General features: G+C 38.6%; 2 protein-coding genes across 2 annotated transcripts in view; one reads left to right on the forward strand and one right to left on the reverse strand.

Annotated features, from left to right (window-relative positions):
• The window catches only part of LOC141904790 (unconventional myosin-XV-like), a 55,800-nt gene that overhangs the window by 25,611 nt on the left and 6,637 nt on the right, over positions 1 to 23,552 (reverse strand). Inside the window, exons 3-21 of the mRNA XM_074793463.1 lie at positions 19,865 to 19,975; positions 18,394 to 18,482; positions 18,095 to 18,158; positions 16,080 to 16,189; positions 15,269 to 15,544; positions 14,303 to 14,366; positions 11,773 to 11,886; positions 10,944 to 11,139; positions 10,094 to 10,182; positions 9,742 to 9,800; positions 9,081 to 9,204; positions 8,697 to 8,924; positions 4,757 to 4,882; positions 4,343 to 4,420; positions 3,350 to 3,504; positions 2,295 to 2,465; positions 1,774 to 1,906; positions 1,044 to 1,219; positions 636 to 720 (exon numbers count right to left, since the gene is read on the reverse strand). Coding sequence (XP_074649564.1) covers positions 636 to 720; positions 1,044 to 1,219; positions 1,774 to 1,906; positions 2,295 to 2,465; positions 3,350 to 3,504; positions 4,343 to 4,420; positions 4,757 to 4,882; positions 8,697 to 8,924; positions 9,081 to 9,204; positions 9,742 to 9,800; positions 10,094 to 10,182; positions 10,944 to 11,139; positions 11,773 to 11,886; positions 14,303 to 14,366; positions 15,269 to 15,544; positions 16,080 to 16,189; positions 18,095 to 18,158; positions 18,394 to 18,482; positions 19,865 to 19,975 — 2,448 coding nt within the window. The remainder of the gene's footprint in view (positions 1 to 635; positions 721 to 1,043; positions 1,220 to 1,773; positions 1,907 to 2,294; positions 2,466 to 3,349; positions 3,505 to 4,342; positions 4,421 to 4,756; positions 4,883 to 8,696; positions 8,925 to 9,080; positions 9,205 to 9,741; positions 9,801 to 10,093; positions 10,183 to 10,943; positions 11,140 to 11,772; positions 11,887 to 14,302; positions 14,367 to 15,268; positions 15,545 to 16,079; positions 16,190 to 18,094; positions 18,159 to 18,393; positions 18,483 to 19,864; positions 19,976 to 23,552) is intronic.
• Positions 5,357 to 8,048, forward strand: LOC141903290 (synaptic vesicular amine transporter-like). The gene is made up of 2 exons (XM_074791386.1): positions 5,357 to 5,398; positions 6,707 to 8,048. The coding sequence occupies exon 2, from the start codon at positions 6,729 to 6,731 to the stop codon at positions 8,046 to 8,048; it is 1,320 nt and encodes a 439-aa protein (XP_074647487.1). The 5' UTR covers positions 5,357 to 5,398; positions 6,707 to 6,728.

A 23,552-nucleotide genomic window follows, 5' to 3' on the forward strand; every position in this document is an offset into this window, starting at 1 on the left:
GATCATTCTGATTCTGTTTTGAATACAACGTGCTAGCGACATCTATAAAGATGGCCGCTCACACCATAATTCTACCAATTTCGTTTCTAGATCTTCAGTCCAGTCCTCTGCCATGCTGAAGGTTTGGTTTATGTTTTGAACTACTTGAATTTGAAAGTTTATGACTAATTACGAATGACGCTAACTAGCGGTGATAATTTGTACTATGTATTAAGGTCTCTCATTGGCTGGAACCCCTGCGCTCAGTTCCGTCGCGTCGCAGATGAGCTTATGTCGGCTGCGATCGAAAGTAACTGCCCACCTACCGTAGGCCGGAGTAGAACATGGGCAACTAGCCGGATACGGCTTGCGACGAGTCGGTAGGCGTCGGTAGGCGTCGCGTTGCCGTCGCAAGCCGGTTTATGTCGAACCGTTTGAGGAGCAACTGGCGGCCTCTCGTAGGCCGCTAGTTGTCGCTAATCGGCGATAAACCCAGTTGAGTCGGTAGGCGTCGCGTTGCTTGTCGACATAAGCCAGCCTTTAGACACTTCAAAAAAAAAAATGTCTGAGAAGATCCAAAAATGTCACTGCGGTCATGTTTCATATATGATTGACTAGGTATGACTGGTTTAGATATCGGTCTAAGTTTTACTCACGACAATGAATTTTTTCTGTTGTGATTTCATGCGACTCAAAGCCTGCAATAATACGACTCCACACTTCAATTTACGCCACCGTGTTCTGCAAAAAAGTATCATCTATTTACACCAGATTACACAATAATTCAAACATATGTGTTTGTGAGGCTTCCAACCACTTTTCCACCAGGTACACCTACTCTACACAACTTATCATTTCAACAATATTTGCATCAAAAAAAGAAGAATTTTTTAAATTTGTTATATACTCAGTGCCAGTCAACTCAATAAACCAGTGAACATTATTTACTTCTATTTTTCTATTTCTGCGAAGATTCGCATCTGAGTCCCAACAAATTCTACCATAAAAGGCACAGTTTCCCGTGTGCCTATTGTGCACATATGTTGTTAATAGTGATAATTTACCTGGCCTGGTATCCTCGGATGTGCTTCTGTAGAACTAACACCGACGCCTTTTTACGTAGGAACTCTTTCCGAGCGAATGTTCCCTTGAGAATGCGTTGGATATGTAACGCTGCCGTCTGTTGGACTCGCATCAGATGAACCTCGATGTAACTACTGAACGATTCTTTCAGGAACACCTTCAAAATACAACATTTACAGTTAAACTACACTACACAAATTCTACAAACTACAATAATCATTTAAGCTTTCTTTAAGATGATTAACTCAGGCAACAGCTGAGGTGTATGGACCATTCCAGAAAGCGGAAAAAATAGCTGCCTCTATGAAATCGACCTATGACATCATAGAATTACGTAGTTGGTTTATCTGGAGATTATAGATCATATTACCGCCTCCATAAAATCCCCCTATGACATCACTAATCCCTACAGCAATATTCAGTTTTGAGCTTCTAAACCATAAATTCTGGGTAAAGCGTTTTTTATAACCATGGCAATAAATACCTAATCGATTACCCATAATCTGTTTTGAGCCAAGTCATTTGAAAGACAAACGGTAATAATTACAGTAAGTCTTTAAAGGGCGCCATCATTTCAGTAACAGCCTAATACATGTAGTGCATATGCACATCTCTTTGGCTGTCTAGCATAGGCTGGTAACTGAAGCAAACTGGTCTACTGACACTACTACTGTGGCAAGCGAGGATGCTAAGCATATCTCATTGACGTACCTTAGATAAACCGATCTGGAAATGTTCGGCATATTTGCCACTGGAGTGAGTGAGTATAATCTCACAATACTGACTCTCCGAAAGTTTCTGCTGCTGCTGTTTAGGTTTGCGTGGTCCGAGTAATGCATGGAACCTACATAAGACAAGATACGTATTCAGTTCCTTGATAATCAATCAATGGTTTTTAGAGAAAGACCGAAAATTTTAATTTAAAAAAAAATAAATCTTAACATAACAATATTCTAACATTTTCGGCTCATGATTGTTGGACTTATATCTAAGCTACATATTCATATGCAAAATGATTATATTTTGTGAGTTCAGTTATTCTGGATTACTTAAAATGTCACATTTTTCTATGCTAGCAGATCTTTTGTAATCGAGGGAAATTCAAGGGAAATACCGATAGTTGTTTCTCAAAACCCCATCAAATTCACCCACTTAAACTGACGCCAACTTTTTCATTTGTTGATCTCGATTTCCCGACACCAAAAACGAAATCCGTGACAGAAATTTCTTACCGATCGATGAATTGTTTGAATTTGATACGTATCGGATATCCTTGTTTGCGTATGCGTATCGTTTCCAGCATTCCCGTGTACCGTAACTGATCCAATACGACCGGCATCTTAAAATTCATCGGCGTCTTCTCATTGTTCGGTTTGATACAGCGTATGAAGTATGGATTACACCTGAAAAATTGTAAAATCATCTCTAAAGCTAATACCAACAGTAAACACATCGACAGACATCGATTCAAGATTGTTATTTAAGTACGCATTCAATTCCTTTGATAAACGAGAAATATTATCATATTATTTGGTGGAGCGGTGGTGGCCGAGCAGTTAGAGCGTTCGACTCTGGGAAACCAGGTCGTGAGTTCGAACCCCGTACATTGCTGTAGTGTCCTTGGGCAAGACACTTATCCTCAATGCCTCTCTCCACCCAGGAGTAAATGGGTACCTGGCCCGATAGATGACTCCTGAGCGTTAGCAGCTCGGTGTTACTTCTCCCCAGGGAGAGATGACTGATACATGTTAGAGTATAAAATTGGCCGGGGTAACAATATCGAAAAATGTAAAGCGCTCTGAGCAGCCTGGCTGGATTTAGCGCTATATAAGACACGTATTATTATATTGTATATATCAGAAATTCATAAAGACTAGTAATGTACAACTTGAAAAATAGGGAATTTTTCCTTTGTTTGAGATTCCAGTGACAGATTTACTTTTCAACTTAAAAATACAATTTTTGTATCGTTTCGACTCAGTGGAGTCTCTCCAATATAGATCATAGCTGCCCAACTATGAGAAGTTGCCCATTTTCTCACTAGATGGTGAAAGATCTTCCTTCTTTTTCATCCATTTTCATAGTCTTTATGAATTTTTGATATTATCAATAGCAATATTTGATACCGGTATGATTAATTAGTTTCACCCGATTAGCGTTTTATCACGGTCCACCTACATGTAACCAGTTGCTAACAGTTGCAACCGATTATGTCACATTGCAAGCAGCAAACGCGTGTGCATGACCTACTCCACCCTTTATTATCTCTCTACAACTTTTTACTCACTTGGACATTTGTTCGATGAGTTTTAACAGTGACTCGTGGAATCTCGACGCGACTGTTTGTAACGTTGGACGCATCGTCACGAATCGCCCGGTCGCTTTGTTCACCGTTTTCATCAGGGAACGATTCCTCCAATCGTGAAACATCTGAGATATCATCTGTAAAAAGCAAACACTCGAACCTAATGTGTCAACTTTTAACGATTAAAGAACGTTCCGGACTAGGAAGGCAGTGGCAGAAGATGTTGCAATCATTGGTGAAATAAAGACGAAATCAACAATCAATACAAGATGAGGAGGGAGGAGGAAATAAGCCGTGTTAACCTGGTGTTGAATCCGAAAACGTAGACAAATAGTGCTGAAATGTTTGATTAGATCTATTCAGAGTACGAACTTTTTGCTACTAATGTATAGTAGCTTCATCAGGTTTCGTTGACCTGACGAAGCTACCATACATCGGTATCTAAATAAATCTACTTAACCCTTTCGTCTACACCGCAGTGCGGTGTACGAATCAGTGATGGATTTTGCTGGTACACCGTACTTCGGTGTATTGATTTAATTAGTAATTACTAATTATCTCACTTGAAAGATGGCAGCACCTGTCAAACATAGTGAAATATTAGTAACTAACGATACACCGCGCCAGGGTGTAGACGCACTATAGTGCTATTCCCGTTATTCAACACACTAGGGTGGAATTTTTCAGAATTTTTTAAAATTATCTTCAGCACTATAGGGTATTAATTAGCCAGCACTGAAAGGGTTAACCCTCAAAGCGCTACCTGTCTTTACGTTTTATTGCAACACAGATAAACACAATATGTATGTGTTAATGTATAAATTGATCTCAACTGAAAACGTCATATCAATTCATATAAAATAATACAAAGTGCCTTTCATGTTCTTTATGTACTTTTCAGTGTCCATTGAATTCGTCTTATACAGGATGTCGAGAATTATTAGCACAACACAAAAACAGTAAATTTTGACTCACGTGATTGCGACTTTGCGTAAGCAAGTCAACTACATCTGTGCGAAGTGTGTCCTTATTTTTCTCCAGAAAATTGGTCACCTAAATCAAAATTAAATCTAAGGCTACTTTCTGCATGCAGCAATGATTTGTTCAACACAAGACAACTTAAAACTCCAGAGCAAATTAGCTGCATATATGTCGACCCATCCATGAAAGGTGGTCACTTCCTAAATCAAAATCCGCAATGACAAATATGTTTTTTTGTTTTCTTTTGAAGAACATAGCTGCACGAAAACATATTACGAGAAAACATTCAACATTCAAAGGTTTTATAAACATTTAACAGGATTATTAGCACAAATGTTTCTTTTTGTTTTTTTTAGAGGGCTGCACACTGCGTAACAAAAACACTTCAAAACAGTGGAGCACACTTACCGTGTAGGTAATTTTACCAGCGTAATGAGTGATACAGAATTCCGGTCCAGCCATCCGCGGTTTCTCATATAAATCATTTGCATAGTGGTTATAATGACATTTATCCAAATACGACTGATCAGTACCCTAGAATATAAAAAATCATGCTCAACATCAGACATTCTCGTAGAATCTTAGGCTAAGAGTCTATATGAAAAACTTTTCTTCTCCAATCACTCTGATTGCCTATTAAAAATGTACTGAGACCAGGAAGTTATTATCAAATGAAGGAATTCAGATGACTTAATGGTTTAAAAATTTTGTTTCATTATTTTCCTGAAATGCAGATTAAATAATGACGAAAACCAAGTAGAAAGGCAAATGTTATCTTTTTTCTTTTGATGTTCAAATGTGCTTTAGTTATTTACAATATATAAGCTAAACTAATCACGACTAGCCGGGCCATAAATAACATTTATGCATGGAATATAATGAAATGAAACCCTGGCAGACAATAGTGATAATTATAGAATTAGATAATTATAGTGATAATGAGCATTGAATACCTTCAAAATGTTACATATATGCTTGGTTTTTTAAAAAAGTGAGCTCTGGTGGGGAAAATAAGTGGATATTGGTACTAACTAGATACACCTGGTTAAGGTAAGATTAAATAATTCCCATACGTTCCTCCTTCTAACTCCCTCCCTTCCTCCCTCTGATCATTTGTGAAAGGTTGATAATAGTTTTCTTCTTTTTTCTCATCACTTGAATAGAATTTGACACAATTTTCACCTTTTTAACCATCCCTCCCCCATCCTTCCGACATTTTATCTGGAAAATACTGGCATAGTGATTAAGCTTTTATTTGAATTTTCTATCCAGATCCCATCCATTTTAAAATGACCGCAATAGAACAATTTTTCCATTTTTTCCTTGTTTTTCTCTGATTCTCCCACATGTTTTTCTCCGTTCATGTCATGTCTGTACAACGACCTTTATAGCGAACAATGAAACAAACCGAAAAAACTTGCAGCAATATACAAGGCAATATCACATGACTGATTGAAATAAATATTAAAACAGTGATAGGTTTAATCCTCCAACAAACATACTACTTGAGTAAACGTGACAGTTAACCCTCATTTTTTTAAAAGTATTCAAGATTCACGGGAAATACAAAAGACACCAATTGAAACGAGTTCTTGAAAAATTTAAGGTTACTATAAAATCTATAAAATACTATTCGTATTCAATGGATTCAAAAATTCCTTTGAAGCAAACTTACATTTTACAAGATCACCTTTTATCTAATTCTGAACTGAATGAAACTACATTCAAGGCGGTGGTGTCATTGGGAACGAACTTCTACACATAAATACACATACTGCCACTATAAAAAGCATATCCTCGTTCGTCCTGGCGAGAAAGATTTGTCATTGCCTTTTTGTTGAGGGATATGAAAAGAAGGATGATCTAGGTAAGGAAGATCACAGATTGACAGTAGAACCGACAGATTTCAGTACGGTTCAATTACTCAAGGCCTATTCGCCGCTTATTCAGTACCATCGCAATGTATTCGGTACCATAACAATAGTGATGCTGAATGAACCACGAATTTCCGTTTCAAAAAACTGTGTTTCTTGTATCAGAGCAAAAGCGCACAGTTAAGGAAACATTTATTTTTAGTCTTCATTCCGTGCTTTAACATATTTGAAGGCTTTATTTTCATGTATCGTTTTCAGTTCTTTTTTTTTTAATACCCTCAACCCACAGAGCACCTTTCAGGGCATTATTGGCGGGTTCGATGTTTCTTTTTACCGATGGGGGAGAGACCAGAGAAGAACCTTCGACCAAGCCAACAGGGTTTGAACCCGTAAACCCTAGATTGACAAGACCAGAGACCCCACTCGGCCGCTGCGCCACTTCTTGCTTTAAGTCTTGGAATTTATTTTTTCTTATTGATTTCAGAATCGCGCGGCCTAAGACGAGGATGGATGGCCACGACGCACGAACGTCGTTCCGTCAATCGAAAGCCCTCGTCGTCGTCGTCGCGTTCGTATCGTTATCGATCTACGCGTCGACGAGTCGGCTGTCGGCCATCTTGCTGCCGGTTGTCGTCGTCGAATTGGACTCGTCGACCGAGACGACTAACGCGACGACGTATGCCGACCTGCTCTACGGTAAAAAAGTAACTAGCTCCGCGAATCACGTATTAGGATACACGACGGCCATGCGTTACACGTTTGAACTCATTTTCTCACTCGTATCGGGGGTCATCGTCGATAAATTCGGCTGGCGATGGCCGCGGTGCGCGAGTTGTTTGATCAATGCTGCGGCCATGTTTGGCATGGCGTTCGCGTCTAGTACGCCGCTGTTAGTGGCGATCGGCGCGCTTCAAGGCATCGGGCTCAGTTTAACATCAGTTTCGAGCTTGGCGTCGTTGGGCGAAACATTTTCGGATGATACGGAACGGAACAAAGCGCTCGGTAAGAGTCTAGTCGGACACCCAACTGGACAAGCGTTCAGCATTATAATAGGACCGTTGCTGTTTGAATATTTTGACTTGGAGTCTCCGAGTTTGGTGCTTGCAGTTTTCTGCATTTTCGGCGGTTTATTAGCGTTACTAAGCAGACCTAAAGACAAAGCACTCCGAAGAATTCAAGAAGAAACTGGTTCGGCGACGTATACATTGTTTCTATATGATCCGTACATAACTTTAGGTCTCTTGACCAATTTCACTTTCTATTTTGGCGTATCGATCTATGCTACTGTACTATTTGAATGGTTGTATTACGATCTCACCGCTGCTTTGTGGCAAATAACCGTCGTGTTGCTCACGTGCATGCCGCTAATGGTGGCCGGAAATTTACTAACAGGATATTTTGGCAACAGTCACCGGTGGGCGTGGATCGTCGCGGGTATGTGGTTTTACTCGGCCGGAATGGCTACGTACCCGACTTGTGCCTCGGTCTGGCACGTTCTCGCGCCCGAAGGACTCGTTCGAATCGGGCTCGGTATATTTCCGTGTAGTATCAATTCAACGCTCGCGCGAGTTGCCGACGAACGCTACAGTCACGCCACCTATGGAGCGATATACGGACTATCGATACTGACGATGGATCTCGGGTATATACTAGGACCACTGTTTGCCGGCTTCATGTTACCGATAATGACATTTGACTGGCTTTGTCGTATGGTGGCCATCTTGATATTTATTGTTTCTTTTATCGCGTTGATTTACAGAGGAAAGATCGATAATAAACAACAATATGAACAATTTCCAATGACAAAAAATCAACTTTTTCATTGACCCGATATAGATTATACGTTAGTTTTACGTAGTTGATCCCGTCCTAGTTAATCGTCAATATTCTGGAACTTTCTGAAAAATTACTATAACCGGTGATAAATGTAATACTTGATTGAAATTTTAATGCAAATTTGCCTGTTGCATTTTGTCAAGTGGCTACTTTTATTTGACTAGCTTTTTCCTGACTATTCCCTGATGTGCACATTGTTTTCCATGACTTGATCTGCTAAGAATCCAATCAATGAACTCAGTCAAATGCGTACAACATTATATAACATGAAAAATTATAAGATTTTACGCGTGATCTAGCAATCTAACAAATTTACCTAACTTTTCCTTGACTTTTTAGCTTTTTTTACAAAATTCCCTGACTTTTTTAAAGAAAAAAAATGTTCCTGACTTTTTCCTGATTTCCAGGAAAGTGACTGCACCCCGTTTATGTAGTTCATCCCATCCTTATTAATTGTCAATATCCTGGAACTTTCTGCAAAATTACCATAATCCGTGATACATGTAATATAGCTCAATAAAATTCTAATGCTTAATTTGCGTGTTGCTCTTTTCCCTATTTTTACTGATCGCTCTTGACTTGTGCACCATTCACGTTAAGTGGCTCCTTTCAAACGAGTTGAGTTAATGAAATCTTACCTTCGGGAAGTTACTCTCATCATCGAGCAGATGTATTATTCCGACCGGTTTTTTCGCCAACAGATCGAGAACGGCCTGGTTATCGGAGAAATCAATAAACGACCAGTTTATATGCTCTTTACTGTATTCCTGTTGTTCTAGTTTGAATATGTGTTTATTGAAGTAATACTGTAGCGTTTCATTCGCGTAATTTATGCAAAGCTGTTCGAATTTGTTCCGGTAGAAATCCTGTGGAAAGAACCAGATGATACGCGTATAGATAACCGTAGATTGTTATATTGTAGATTCTTTAAAAGCATTTTTGGTTTGGAATTTTCTAAGGATATCAAGGAGTTTTAGGGACCCTGAAAATCTTACTTATATTTTACATTATAAGCGACCTACCTCAAATCCGAAGATATCCAGAATAGCGATTGAGTGTTTCTTATTCGTCGTTTGAACCAAACTATTCATTTTCTCGACGAGCCACGTGAAAAGTTGCGAATACAAGCCTTTAGAAATCGCATCCCTGTAATGAAATAAAACTTTCATGATGTAGCATTTAATCCTCAGTAGAAGTTTCAAATAACAGTATTCAGATATCCATAATAGAACAAACTGTTTCATTGTCATCCAGAATTTTTTCTCAATGCGTTGAACCCACTCAGTGCATCTACACCACAGCACGGTGTATAAATCAGTGATAAATTTTGCTAGTACTCCGCATCGTGGTGTAATGATGTAATTGGAAATTAGTTTTTATCTGTATTGAAAGGTGGCAGCATTTGCTAACACAGTTAGATACTAGTAACTGACAATATAGTGCACTGCGGTGTAGATACACTGAAGTGGTATGCCCATTACTTAACACACTGGGGTAGAATTTTCAAATGTTATCTGAAAAATTATCTCCACCACCTTCAGGTATTAATCAGTCAGGTTTAATAACTGGCACAATTTAGCGCATGCTTTTTGTGATACAAACATGAATGTAAGCAGAAACCGGGAGAAAATTCACAATTGCCAGATTGCAAAAGTATCAATGAGGTTTTGACATGTTTCGTACCTGGCATCAATTGCTTGATCTAATGTGTACGGAGACAGCACACGTTCTCCGCGGGCTTCCTGAAAATTAGTCATAAAACGGAGCTATAAACAGGAACCAGTGATTAAATGAGCGCGACAGGCGAAAGATATGAAAATATCACTATTGAGTTAGAATTGATAGGATAAGGACAAGTTTTCTACTTCGAAATGCTACGAAATGCCATCCCTGAATTTTCAAATGTGATGCAGTTATTGTTAATACACCTCCAAATAGTGTATACCTTTTTAATAATCAAAATTACCCCAAAAATTTATCACTAGACCTTCGATATCAGTCGATAGATCGGCCCGTTTCCCGAAAATATACATACCGTAACTTTCATAGTCAAAACTTGGTACAACCACTGTTCATCTAAATCCAATAGATGAGAAACCCAGCGTAATTCTGTATCAGACGCTACTTCTATCGTAGAATCATCAGCCTTCAAAATATCAACCACAATAAATCTTTGCTTAGCTTTCGGTCTTGGTTTCCCCAATCCTGTTGGATTGTTCATTTAACCTCAAGACAAGACCACGAGATTTAAAGTGTTGCCCGCTCAACGTAAGCAGCCAGCAGGACCCGCCTGTCACTCGGCACTGATATTCGATACATGTACTAATAATGTCCAATTAGTATTGTATACTTCAGTATTGTAAAACATATTTTGTGTATATTACATTATTTTTCATAGGAAAAAAACTGATATTCAATACAACAGCAAAATAACTTATCTAACTGAGCTACGAAGTTATTATAATAAAGACTAAGAGACTTAAAATCAGTTGGATTTCAAACCTTGTATCGGGCGTAAACTCTGTGTGATATTAAGTTGAATGGAGTCTCCACTCGCCAAGTTCTCCGTAGTACAAGGCCATTGATTGGCCGTACAAACTGATGGGGAACTGTTGAGGTTAAACGAGGATGTGTTCTAGGTTTTGTTAGTAGTAAACATTACTCAAGTCTTCCGCGTTGATCTTTCTTCCACATTTGAAATCAAAGTAAATCCACTCCATAGCAAAAAACAAGTGGAATAGTGAATCTAATATCTTTGTTTTGACTTATTTAGGATAATATTTGGATTTGGGATTCAAAAAATTCAGTTCAGAGATGACTGAATATGATCGTCATCTGGCATCCGATATGTATGATATATCTCTGCTGTATGGTATTATTTTCACGGACGAGTATCCAAGGGCCTTCAATGTGTGGAGGTACCTTTTTCCTGAAGAATATATTGCCCATATGCAGCACAGCTGCCAGAATTTTGTAGATGGTTTTCTGTTCGTCTTCGGTGAAATTTAAAATCTGCATAGCTGATTGTAACGCTCGGTAATCATCCTCATCATTTTTTGTCTCAATCGAGCAACTTCCTCCCTGTAAATAATAGTTGAGCTTGGATTATCTTTGGACACAGGACACCTGTATGAATCTCAATACCTGCATGAATCTCAATATGGATCTCTGCATCTGTGCATGGATCTCAGCATGGATATCAGCATCTGCACATGGATCTCGGCGTGGATCTCTGCACAGACCTCAGCATGGTCCCCAATATGGATCTCAGCGTCTGTGCATGAATCTTAGCACAGATCAGGCGCAGATCCAGGGCTATTCAATGACTACAGCACCGTGAAAAAAGGGCACCAATTTTGAAAAGGGCCAGTATTAATGCCCAGCGAGCGACTTATAGAGTAACAATAATATGAGTGCCTTTTTTGAGCAAATGAGAGTGCCTTAGATTGCCTTTTTTGATTTGGGGAATTTATTTTCATTCGCATTTTGCTTTAGGTCTAGTTCAAAAAGGCAGTCACTTTTTATGGCTCACATATTGTGTGCTCTTTTATTTCCTTCCCGAAACAAAAACAAAAACTTTTCAAGGGCATTTGAAAACTGCAACTACTGCACACGCTACATGTGCAACAGTCTGGATCCGCGCCTGCAGATCGCTACATGGATCTTAGCACAGAATGTCTGTATGGATCTCAGCATGGATGTCTATAATCCTACCTGATTGAGATAGAAGTAGTTCTCAGCAGCTGATAAACCTAGTTCAGTTTTCTGTCTATCGGTCATTCCAGTGAGTATCTCATAAAACACATGATATGATCGCTCATCTTCTGACTGAAATCACAAACAATTCCATGTTAGAATCTATCTGGCCTAGGACGTCTTAGCCACTATCAGATATCTCAGGTCTACCTATATCCTAGTTAGCCTTGTTCCCTTAAGAGGACCCCTAACAAGACCGGTATTCAGACCAGTCTACCTGCCACCATGATATAGGCCAACTTCATATTTTTCTTATAGTATTTAAGGATTGCCAAAAAGTCTTCATCACTCTAAATTTTAGTTGAATCGGAGAAAAGTGACATATAAACAGCCACTTTCTGCAGTTTTCCCTGATTCTTCCATGTGACTACACAAAATTACCTAATTGAGAGAAATTTTTAAGTTCCGGTTTTAAAATGATACAATTCATTCAATTTTTCATTGAATCACATAGGCCTAGGCCTATAACACGGCACAGCTATCTAATTCCCTGAGTTTTCTGATTCTTTTCTGAGTTTTCTGAGTTTTTCAGGCTTTTTGCGAAGTTTGTAAAGCATTCCCTGAATTTTCCTTAAACTGTTCTCCATTTTTCTAATTCCCTGAGTTTTCCGGGACCCAGTTTTACAAAAAAGTTTAACTCAAATTTTTGCTATTTGGTTACTTCATGTTTTCAATGAGGACAATTCAAACTTAACCATTTTTGGCTTACACTTTTTCGTTAAACTGGGCCCTAGTCAACCAGTGTTCCTTGTAGAGTTACATGCATCCATTGTCAAAGCTCATTGAACAATTATGTCCCTTCAGGACAATGATTGACTACTGAATAGACCCATCTAGAATCACTTGTGGCAGCTAACAATGCATCACTGGTAACAGCTTTGGGACTGGGTGACACCCACAGCTGAATTCATTTCACATTGATGCGAAATCGTGTTGGGCTTGTGGTTTATCGATTCAATAATGTTGTATCAATTAAGGATTAATTAATTCATCGGACAGATGAATTGTGAACAAGTGAACCGCCTAAACTCAGCCATTCTAAACCAGGATGACGGACATATTCTTCCTTATGAAACTGATCTGATGTATGTTTTATTGCACCACTCTGCTCACTGACACTACTGCGAGTGCCACACACACACACACCTGGTACGCCAGCTGAGGAGCGCAGGAAACAATAATATCATTTAAGCCCATCAATATTATGGTGAAAACACAGGGGCTTTCCAGGATACCAGGGGCCTATGGTGGCTGATAAGGGCCATAGTGTAAAATTCCTGGTACGTAAATGAGGGCGCCAGAACGCCAGAACGCCAAAACGAAAAAAAACGTCAAATTTTCTCTGAAAATTCGTTTTGGCGCGCCAAAACAAAGAAAATTCCGTTTTGGCGCTCCCCCAAAACGAACTTTCGTTTTGGCGCCCCCGCCAAAACAACGAAAAACGTCGGAATTTCTCTAAAAGTTCGTTTTGGCGTGCCAAAACGGAGAATATTCCGTTTTGGTGCCCCCGCCAAAACGAACTTTCATTTTGGCGCCCCCGCCAAAACAACGAAAAACGTCGAAATTTCTCGAAAAGGAAATAACCACGCCAAAACGGAATTTTCTTTGTTTTGGCGCGGTTATTTCCGTTTTGGCGCCCCCGCCAAAACAAGCATTCAACCACAGTAAAATTATTTTTCAATTTGGCGCGTTGATCTTGTGTGTAATTTGCATAAATTTGCATTTATAAAATTATTTTACGTGGTTGAAAGTTAGTTTTGGCGGGGTGCCAAAACGGAATTTTCTTTGTTTTGGCGCGCCAAAACGAACTTTTAAAGAAAATTGGACGTTTTTCGTTGTTTTGGCGGGGCGCCAAAACAGAATTTTCTTTGTTTTGGCGCACCAAAACGAACTTTCAGAAAAAATTGGACGTTTTTTTTCTTTTTGGCGTTCTGGCGCCCTCATTTACATACCAGGAATTTTACACTATGGCCCTTATCAGCCACCATAGGGGCCAGTTGCACCGTCGTGACTTAGTTCAAAAGTGTCTTAAGACTGGTCTTAAGTTGTTAGTTAGATTGGCTGCCAACTAGATAGATAGAACTAAAAAGTTGGTCTTAGACTGGTCTTAAGTCTAAGCCATGACCATGGAACCGGCCCCAGATGATACCAGTATCCCTGAAATCCAGGGATACTGGTGGGATACTGGTATCATCCATTCTCCATCAACAAGCCGTTGAGAAAAAGTAGGATTTGGTGACACTGACAATGACAGAACCCGCTGGTAAAAATATACATCGAATCGTTTGTCTACTGTTTTACATCCACGTGACCTTGAAATAATGATTTTCGCTTGCCGGCGTGAGCTTCGGAGCTGGAGCTCATGCGACCCGGATGGCTTTTTTGGCTGGTTTCTGTTGGAACTTTGTGACTGGTCTTGTCTGAATACCAGTCGTTGTTACGGATGAACAACGGCTAGGTACTAGACTATGACTTGTCCTGTACTTACATGTGTAACTATCCGTGATTTCTCCAAAAGATATTCCGATATCCTAGCACCAGTTATTGCACAACTGAAATGAAAAATCATTTAGAAAAGATTTTCATATTTATCAAGACCGGCGGCGCGTCACACCAGTTTATAGAAAGAAGATAAGATCAAAAAGACAAGAGAGTGACAGTTTTTTCATGCAAATATCATTATTCAAGAAATCTACGTATCATACATCATTTCTATATTGATCCACAAGCAGTGCAGGATACACTCTTGTTTTCTCAGAAATCTTATACCGGTAGAAGGAAATAATACTACGTGGATTTTACACCCCCTGCAGGTTGAACAATTTCAAACAGTTCACACAAAATCCTAAATTACTGCCCCCGATAGCGCATCATCGTGATTGACAGGTAAGCAGAGGAAAGTAGAGAAATAAGTAAGCTTACAATGTTAACTGTTTAAAATTGTTTAAATCGTTTTCATTAAACCTCTACATCTTAATCGAGTCAGAATTTGAACATCACTGGGTTTATTATTAAATCAGTCAACATAAAATGCTCATCAAAACATCGTTTCTGGCGCGTCAAATATGATCTCACATATTCTGACAAAACCAAATCGCTATCGTAGATATACTGTCAAAGCTCTTGACGCGACAAAATCACTACCGTAGATATTCTGTCAGAACTGAATGTTCATTTGACGCATCAAAATCGCTATCAAATCATACATATACTGTCAAAATTAAAACTATATATTTTGTATTTACCCGTATACACTCTCCGTGCTCGCAATGAGTAAAATAATTATTACGTATATATTTTTCAAATACACACACAATTTGAAAGAAAATCTACTTTTACAATTAGGGTTGTTAAAGGTTGGGGGCACGATATCCACTTCCTATTAGAAAGGCCTTAGAGCTCCGGCTATGTGAAAATGATTTTTTTTATCATCAACATATTATCATCAACCTACTTTTTAAAGTAGACTTCGACGTATTTTCCGAAGCGGCTTGAATTATCGTTGCGTATGGTTTTCGCGTTACCGAACGACTCCAACAGCGGATTGGCCTCCAATATCTGTTCGGTGACCAGGTTATTTTTGGACTGATTGACGGCTGCTAGGTAATGCAGTAGCAGTTTGGTGCTCTCCGTTTTACCAGCGCCGCTTTCACCGCTGATCACGATCACCTGTTTCTCGTCGTCTTTGATCATTTTCATGTAAGCGTCGTTACCGATAGCGAATAAATGTCTGACAAATAAAAATTTGAAAAATAAATGAATTTCTACGTACAAAATTTTTCACTAAATTCAGTGGAACCCCGTTACAGCGATCTTTACGGGACCTGGAAATACGTTCGTTATAATCGATAGTTCGTTATATCCAGTATTAAATTAATCACATTTTCTTACTCGAGAGACAAAATTCTATATTTGTTATATCCGAAGAATCGTTGTATCCGAGTTCGTTGTAACGAGATTCCACAGTAGTTAAAATGAGGACAGTAATAATTCGCAGGTTATCGGTAATTTTTTCACAATCACATGCTTGTCAGTTATCAGCTACGGATTTGGTAATCTAATAACCGGTATCTTAATCGTTTATAAATTTGATTCATTATTCGATTCACATAACATATTCGCCAGAAAATGATATCTATATATTGTTATTGCTAATTATATGGATTTCGGCTTTATAGGTTTTCGACCAGGCCCCTACCTGGAATCTCGACTCAGAACGTATTCTTTAAATCCAAACTTTTTATACCTATTTATCAAATACTTACGGTGGAAGAGTTCCGAGCACCTGTCCTTCATAACGTTTAACCATATCCAAACCATAAACATCGAACATCTTATACGGGTTGACAGCCACGAGGATGCTTCCAGTGTATGTCTACAAAACAGAAATTCTACATCTATACTTTCGACTCTTTAGATGCAGAAAGAATAGAAAACTATTCACAGGGCTGCCAACCCAACCTCTGAAAACCTCTCGCAAGTCAGATTTCTTTTCGGGACATTTCATCGAAATATGAAAGTAAATGTTCAATTAATCAGCAATTAAAAGTAAGACCGACCCTCAATAACATCTTTCATATTATTTTATGTACACATCAAACAAATCAAATTTCAGTATTTCTCGTTAGAAAATAGTTACAAATACTGAAAATCCGGAACAGCTGGCAGCTCTATTTTAGTAAATAATATGTATACAACATATATTCATTGAAACTGCTGTAAAAGCTCATGCTGCTCATTAAACTCGTTTTTTTTCCAGCGCACGCTGTTTTACGAAACGTTTTATGATACTCGATGCTTTGGGAAGGGGGAAGCCTCCAATTTGAAGATTGATTGAGTTGACATAAGGATATACCCAGTACATTAATGTAAATCCCGCCGGTATATCCGGTAACTATGGTGGCTGATAAGGGCCATAGCGTAAAATTCCTGGTATGTAAATGAGGGCGCCAGAACGCCAGAACGCCAAAACGAAAAAAAATGTCCAATTTTCTCTAAAAGTTCGTTTTGGCGAGTCAAAACAAAGAAAATTCCGTTTTGGCGCCCCAGCCAAAACGAACTTTCAGTTTGGCGCCCCCGCCAAAACGAACTTTCGTTTTGGCGCTCCCGCCAAAACAACGAAAAACGTCCAATTTTCTCTGAAAGTTCGTTTTGGCGCGCCAAAACAAAGAAAATTCCGTTTTGGCGCCCCCGCCAAAACGAACTTTCAGTTTGGCGCCCCCGCCAAAACGAACTTTCGTTTTGGCGCTCCCGCCAAAACAACGAAAAACGTCCAATTTTCTCTGAAAGTTCGTTTTGGCGCGCCAAAACAAAGAAAATTTCGTTTTGGCGCGGTTATTTCCGTTTTGGCGCCCCCGCCAAAACAAGCATTCAACCACAGTAAAATTATTTTTCAATTTGGCGCGTTGATCTTGTGTGTAATTTGCATAAATTTGCATATATGAAAATATTTTACGTATATATAGAATTATTTTACGTGGTTTAAAGTTCGTCTTGGCGGGGGCGCCAAAACGGAATATTCGTTGTTTTGGCGCGCCAAAACGAACTTTCAGAGAAAATTCGACGTTTTTCGTTGTTTGGGCGGGGTGCCAAAATGAAAGTTCGTTTTGGCGGGGGCGCCAAAACGAACTTTTAGAGAAAATTTGACGTTTTTTTTTCGTTTTGGCGTTCTGGCGTTCTGGCGCCCTCATTTACATACCAGGAATTTTACGCTATGGCCCTTATCAGCCACCATAGGTAACCTCATCGTAAAATCAAAAATACATAATATTTCTCAGTATTGTTAGTGCAGTATTTTAGATGAATTCATATTCATAAACGTAATTGAATATCCTGGAAGCAATACGGTTAGATATCTAATGTAAATTACTGAAATAAAAAAGAAAATCCAATATCCACTTCGTCATTATTTCTCGTTACACAAGGCTCGTTGTATGTATTCAGCTGACTTAGGTTCAAACCCTGCGAGCTTTGCCAGGTTTGCTCTCCAGACGATTGGGCAGCCACTTCTCATCTTACCTGGTTACCAAAGGTTTGGTATGAGGCGTTTTTACAATTTCGCTTTTGAAAATTGTATTCACATTTTTTCACCGCAAAAACCTCAGGCTGAGTAAATTGAAAGTCAACGAGTCAGTTTCGATCCTTCATTGCTAAATCATCGCGATAGTTAATGATGAAGCAAGTTCATCATAAAAATGATTCATTTCGTAGTTTAAGGTAGGGAAAATTGTATTTATTTAGATAAAAACATGTCACGAAACATTCTGAAAACAATACTCACGTATATGTGTTCATTTATGTAGCGTTTCTTTAAATTATGTAGAACTGAAGCTTCGTTCAAATCCCTGTAAAGAAATTCATAGCAATTACGAAAAGTGTAGTAAATTACCATAGAGTACTACATTATTCCTGAAGATGACAATTGGATATGGCCAACTCGTCGAATAAACCCAGTAGCTCAACGAAACCTCTCAGACTCGTTTTTCTATATTTATGTACGGTATTTTAGGTATTTGACCGTACTGCTGTGTATACATTTTAAGGTGTCTGGTGTTAAGCAAATAAAGTTTAGAGACTTACGGAAGGCTAATCATATCATCCACTCCATCAGGTCCAGTGTCTTCACGTTTCTCTACATTAGCCATAGTATCCATTCTGTAAATGTGAGTCTGAATAAAGCAAACATTGAAACATATTTAATAGAATCACTGTATAGCGGATTTCAGTTTAAGTCTTTTTGTTCATAGAAGCTCCTATACGGTATTCGCTAATACCACCAGGAAACCTTATTCTGTGCAGGAAGCCGTAGTACGTGGTTCAGTTCGTATACATATCCAGACTCCTACATAAGATTTTCCTTGAAGACCCCAAGCTTCCAAAAAATCATCCTTACATATTTTCCTCATTCAAATTAACACTTTCAATTCACAAGGTCTAATTGTTTGACAGTGATTATTCATCGCGATTATTTTCCTCTGAAATTTCCACCGTTTTCAGTAATTCTTTGTCGTCAAAGAACTGTTCCGCAAAAATTCTGATAACCGTCACAAATGATTCAACAGAAATCGTATCATCGTTTGTATAGGTGAAGCCCGTTTGGATCGGGTCTTTTTAGGACAAGAAGTATTGTCCGACATAAGTGAAAATTTGACTTAGGGAATAAATCTAACATTGCTAATTGAAAAAAATTGTCCCTAAACATTCAATATGATTTATGCAGAAATTCGGCTTAACTGGGCTTGACTGTACACAACCGTGGTACTACAGGGGGGTTATCAACTCTTATTTTGCATTTATGAAATATATTCCATTTATCTAACATAGTCTATAGCAATGAACTTGACACAGTTCTGTATTATACAAACATGTATGCACAAATGTACAATCAAAAATCCATAAAGACTAGTCTTTAATGAATTTTTGGTACAATGAATACATATATAGCTTTATGGCCTGGGGTGAGTTCAATTCTGTTCTAATTGATTGATCTTAATGAATCTTCATAGCGTGGAACCAACCATTACGTACTAATAATACGAAGGTAATAATGAAGGTATTCATGAAATTAAGAAATATTAGCCACTTGCCCGAATTAATAGGCATTTATTGAATAGGAATTCAGAAATTCGTTGCCACTTCAAGTAATTTTAAAAGATTAAAAACGAAATACATTATCCTCAAGTTGGGATGACTTCGATGGTTTTATTGGCAGTTATTGTTGAAATAAAGATTGATATACCGTGTTGACAGTTTCGATGCTCTCTCTCAGGGCGTCCTCCTGAGAACTGCGGTAAACTAATTTTGGATTATCTTAAGAATAATTATAAGGATAATCGTATGAATTTCTTTGAAGGATTTTGAATGGTTTTTAGAGAGAGAGAGAGATCTATACGTCTGAGTACACAGACTATTCTAATAGAAGATATTTTATCTACACTAACTCGGCTAGATTAAGCAAGCTACATAGATATCGAAATTGAGGCAAAAATGATTCCGTATATTAGACGAAAAAGACGAAGCATCAAGAGACTAGATTTTCAATGTGCGTTACCTTATTGTCAATTCTTGTTTCGATACTGATGAAATTGTGATACTGTGAGAAGTCAATAACTTTCCCGGGAACGGGATAACCGATCCCTATATCAAACCATACTAACTGACCCTGTAAAAAAGAAACGTGTTCAATATTTTATCTAGTTTAGTATTGAGACATCATCTTTACAATTAGGGAACTACTCCCTAATTACCCATTTCAAGGGAGCTGCGCCCAACCCACTTGAAAGGTGTGTTTATTATGAAACTTGTTCCCAGTATATTCTACATTTAGGTTTAGCTTTCATTTGTCATATGACGGGGTATTCATTTCATTCCTCAATCTGGAACTAATTGCTCAAGAACGTTTGCTCCCAGCTAGAGACTCTAGTACTGCCAGCATTGCAACTAAATATAACAGATCAATCCTGCTATTTCCAACATGAAAGTCAAAGTATTGATCCTTAAAATGGCTGAACGTAAGAAAAAACCAAAACGTTTCACACTATATCCACTTTTTCTACTCTTCCTTGAGATTACTGAGTTGTGGCAAACCAAGAATGAGTAATGACAGCGCAGACCAGCTCGAACCAGCCTGATACGTGCAATTCAGCTGATTAAGGGTTGAAAATACTACGGTACTCACTCTGCAAAGCACATCTGCATACAGAATCATCACATCATTTGTCATGAATTCGAAAAACTTCATATTCGATCGCGAAAATATAGTTTTATCCAAGATAAGTCGGATTCAACGATTCAGCCTTGTTTAAAACGGGTCTAAATTTACCCCGTTCAGGGTACACGTTTTTTGACGCAATTTTGAGTAAAATATATTCCGTATCAATTTGTGAGATTCCACGCGAGTGTCGTTTTTAAAATCCCGGTATCTGATGTACGAAAGAAAACTGTCAAGCCCTAGGACGTTTAGCTGCGCTCGTGGCTAGTGTCTTCACTATTCCCCGAGCAATAGCCAGCCCATCCCTAAGCGTTAAAACAACAATATACTAGAAATGGTAAACCGATAGTTGCTTTATGAACTATAAAGAACAAGTGCTTTTGAAATGTTCTATCGTCAATGTTTTTTTTGTTCTTATCAGCGAAATAAATACGAATAAAATCAAATGTATACCCCCTCCCCTATAAACGTCACTTGGAAACGCTTGGAGCACCGACGAAGGTGTTAAGCAACACGATACCAGTAATATAACGCAGGAAATCATAGTGAAATTGCGTGAAGTGAAATTTAAGCGCTATATAAAAAGTATTGGAAAAGTTGAAACTAACACTGAAGTATATATGTTCTGTTATAGAAAAACCTTCGCATGGATTTTGCGGAAAACAATGATAGAATAGATTCTTAGGATTTGATGCTAAACATTCAACGCGATTTCAAGGTTCGCTTTTTTGGAATAACCTTATAATTCTCTAGTCGGATCGATGAAATGTTGATTTCCAACGGCTCCCTGATTCTCAACTCGGCGAAATATTCAGTCCTCCTAAGTGTACTGTTTACTGAAATTCAATTTTTCAATGTCATTTTACTTATTTTCTATAAGATTCGATTAAAGTAAATAACGGTCTGATTTCTTGTCCCGCGGTCTCAACAAGCCCAATCCTATCAATATGCACGCGATCTAAACTCAATAACTCCTACCTATGCATAATGAAGATTAAGCCATCGGAGTGAATATGTTTTCCGACCCGTCCAATATGAAACACTAGGTTCTAATGGAGTCTGTTGCTGACTGGAAAGAACTAAAGGTAATTGGAAAATTGCGTGTCAAGTAGGTTTAATTGTTCTTATTCAACGATCTTTCAGCTCATATACTGAAGACGAGAAAGTAGGTACCGTATTTCTAGACGGTCACATTAGATTCACGCAGTTAAACACGGATCCAATCTCTAAAAATACCATTCACTTTTGCTACAGCTTTTAATCGATGACATTTCTTAATATCGACGAATGTTGCCGATATCAAATTACATTCTCAGTATGCCCGTAACGAGGAATTATAAAGAAAAAAAATGAATTTTCATTCTAGGACAATGCGGGCCCGGTCCCTGGATGATACATTTTTCCTCGGGACCTAGTGTGCCGTGGTACGAACCCTCTAGATAGAACACGTACGATCAGGAATCCCGTGTCATTCTATACCCCCGGGTGTTTCTCGTCACGTTTATCGATGAACTCGTCTTATGAACAATATCATATAGATAATTTCCAATCTGATTGAAGCCGCTAGACTTTATGTGCGGCTAAGCTACGCGTAAGCCCAACGCACACCGCAAAACATTTGTTTCACCGAAACAGAAAACACGTTTTTCTGGAAACGTTTTTTGTTCGTGAAAAAAGTTTTTCAGTTCGGCGTTTTGTTTTTAGCCTTTCCCGCACACGGCATAACAAAAAACATCGAAAATGTTTTTTCACGAGGAAAAAAAGTTTTTTCGGTGCAGTGTGCGTTGGGCTTTAGGGTTCAAATTCCCGTCGAAGCTGGCTACCGGTTCCCGGTTCCCGATTCGGCTCCCGATTCAAAATGGTTTTGAATCGGGAGGAAATCGTCACACGCATGGTGTTGATTCAGACGTCTCGATTAGCCTGGTGGCCAAGGTCAAGGTTGCGGTTAACTCATTTCAGCAGACATAGTTACGCAATTATGTTTACCTGCTGTCCGCAAAAGAGTCGAATCGAATAAGTAGCCAGCTTCACATTTTGAGCCGGGAGCCGGCTACCGGTTCCCGGTTCCCGGTTCGGCTACCGATTCAAAATGGTCTTGAATCGGGAGCCAAATCGGGAACCGGGAGCCAGCTTCACAGGGGAAGAGGATGCATTCGGGTCTGGCACTGCAGTTGAACAGTTGATGCAAAAACATTACGAAGTAGCCGCAACTCAACAAATGTAAATCCTTGATAATACATAGATTTCATGGTGATAATTTACCCAGTCCTGGCAGTGGTTGTCTCCACAGTGATCTACGTCGCTCTACGATCCTAGTGTAACCAACTGTGGTACATCAGACACTATAAGGCTCTTGGTGAAGGTGAAGATATCTATGGTTTGTGTAGCTGTCAATTTACATTAATCCTTCCGTTCAAAACTCCGTTTTTTTCATATTGAAAACATCAATATTTGAAACAGTTGTCGTTGAAATCAGACTTCGCGGTGCGGCTTATAGAGTATGGAAAGGAGTGTTTTATAGGTTGGTGAAAGTACTCGATGGTAAATCGTGTTAATGGATGTCATCTCAATGGGTAACACTAGCGTTAGATGGCCTGACACCAAAATTATAGTCTATTTACAATCAACTTTAAACTGGATGTTTAGGCTTTTTCCGAATTATTATCAAACGAGCCTCGAAGAAGCGGAATCTAAAATATTCAATTTTTCCACTAAGTGTTTGCAATCGTTTCTATTAATGATTGATTTGTTAATGAGGAAAGTTCGATAAAAATGAGCATGACATCAAATCTAATCAATCAAATTAATAAATAAGATAAAGAAATACAGAATTAGAACTCGCGAACAAACCGCGAAATGCATTATAAATGGCAAAACTATTCAGACAAATATATAACAACTTTAAGAGACGAATAAATCATTTTCCCGGCAACAAAAACCATTCATTGCAATTAGAAATCAATCAATCACTTGTTATTATTTCATGTGACAAGTCTTTCACTGGTGCCTCGAATACGGAGGAAAGTGG

The sequence above is a fragment of the Tubulanus polymorphus genome, chromosome 4 (assembly GCF_964204645.1).
Source record: "Tubulanus polymorphus chromosome 4, tnTubPoly1.2, whole genome shotgun sequence".
NCBI classification, from domain to species: Eukaryota; Metazoa; Nemertea; class Palaeonemertea; order Tubulaniformes; family Tubulanidae; genus Tubulanus; species Tubulanus polymorphus.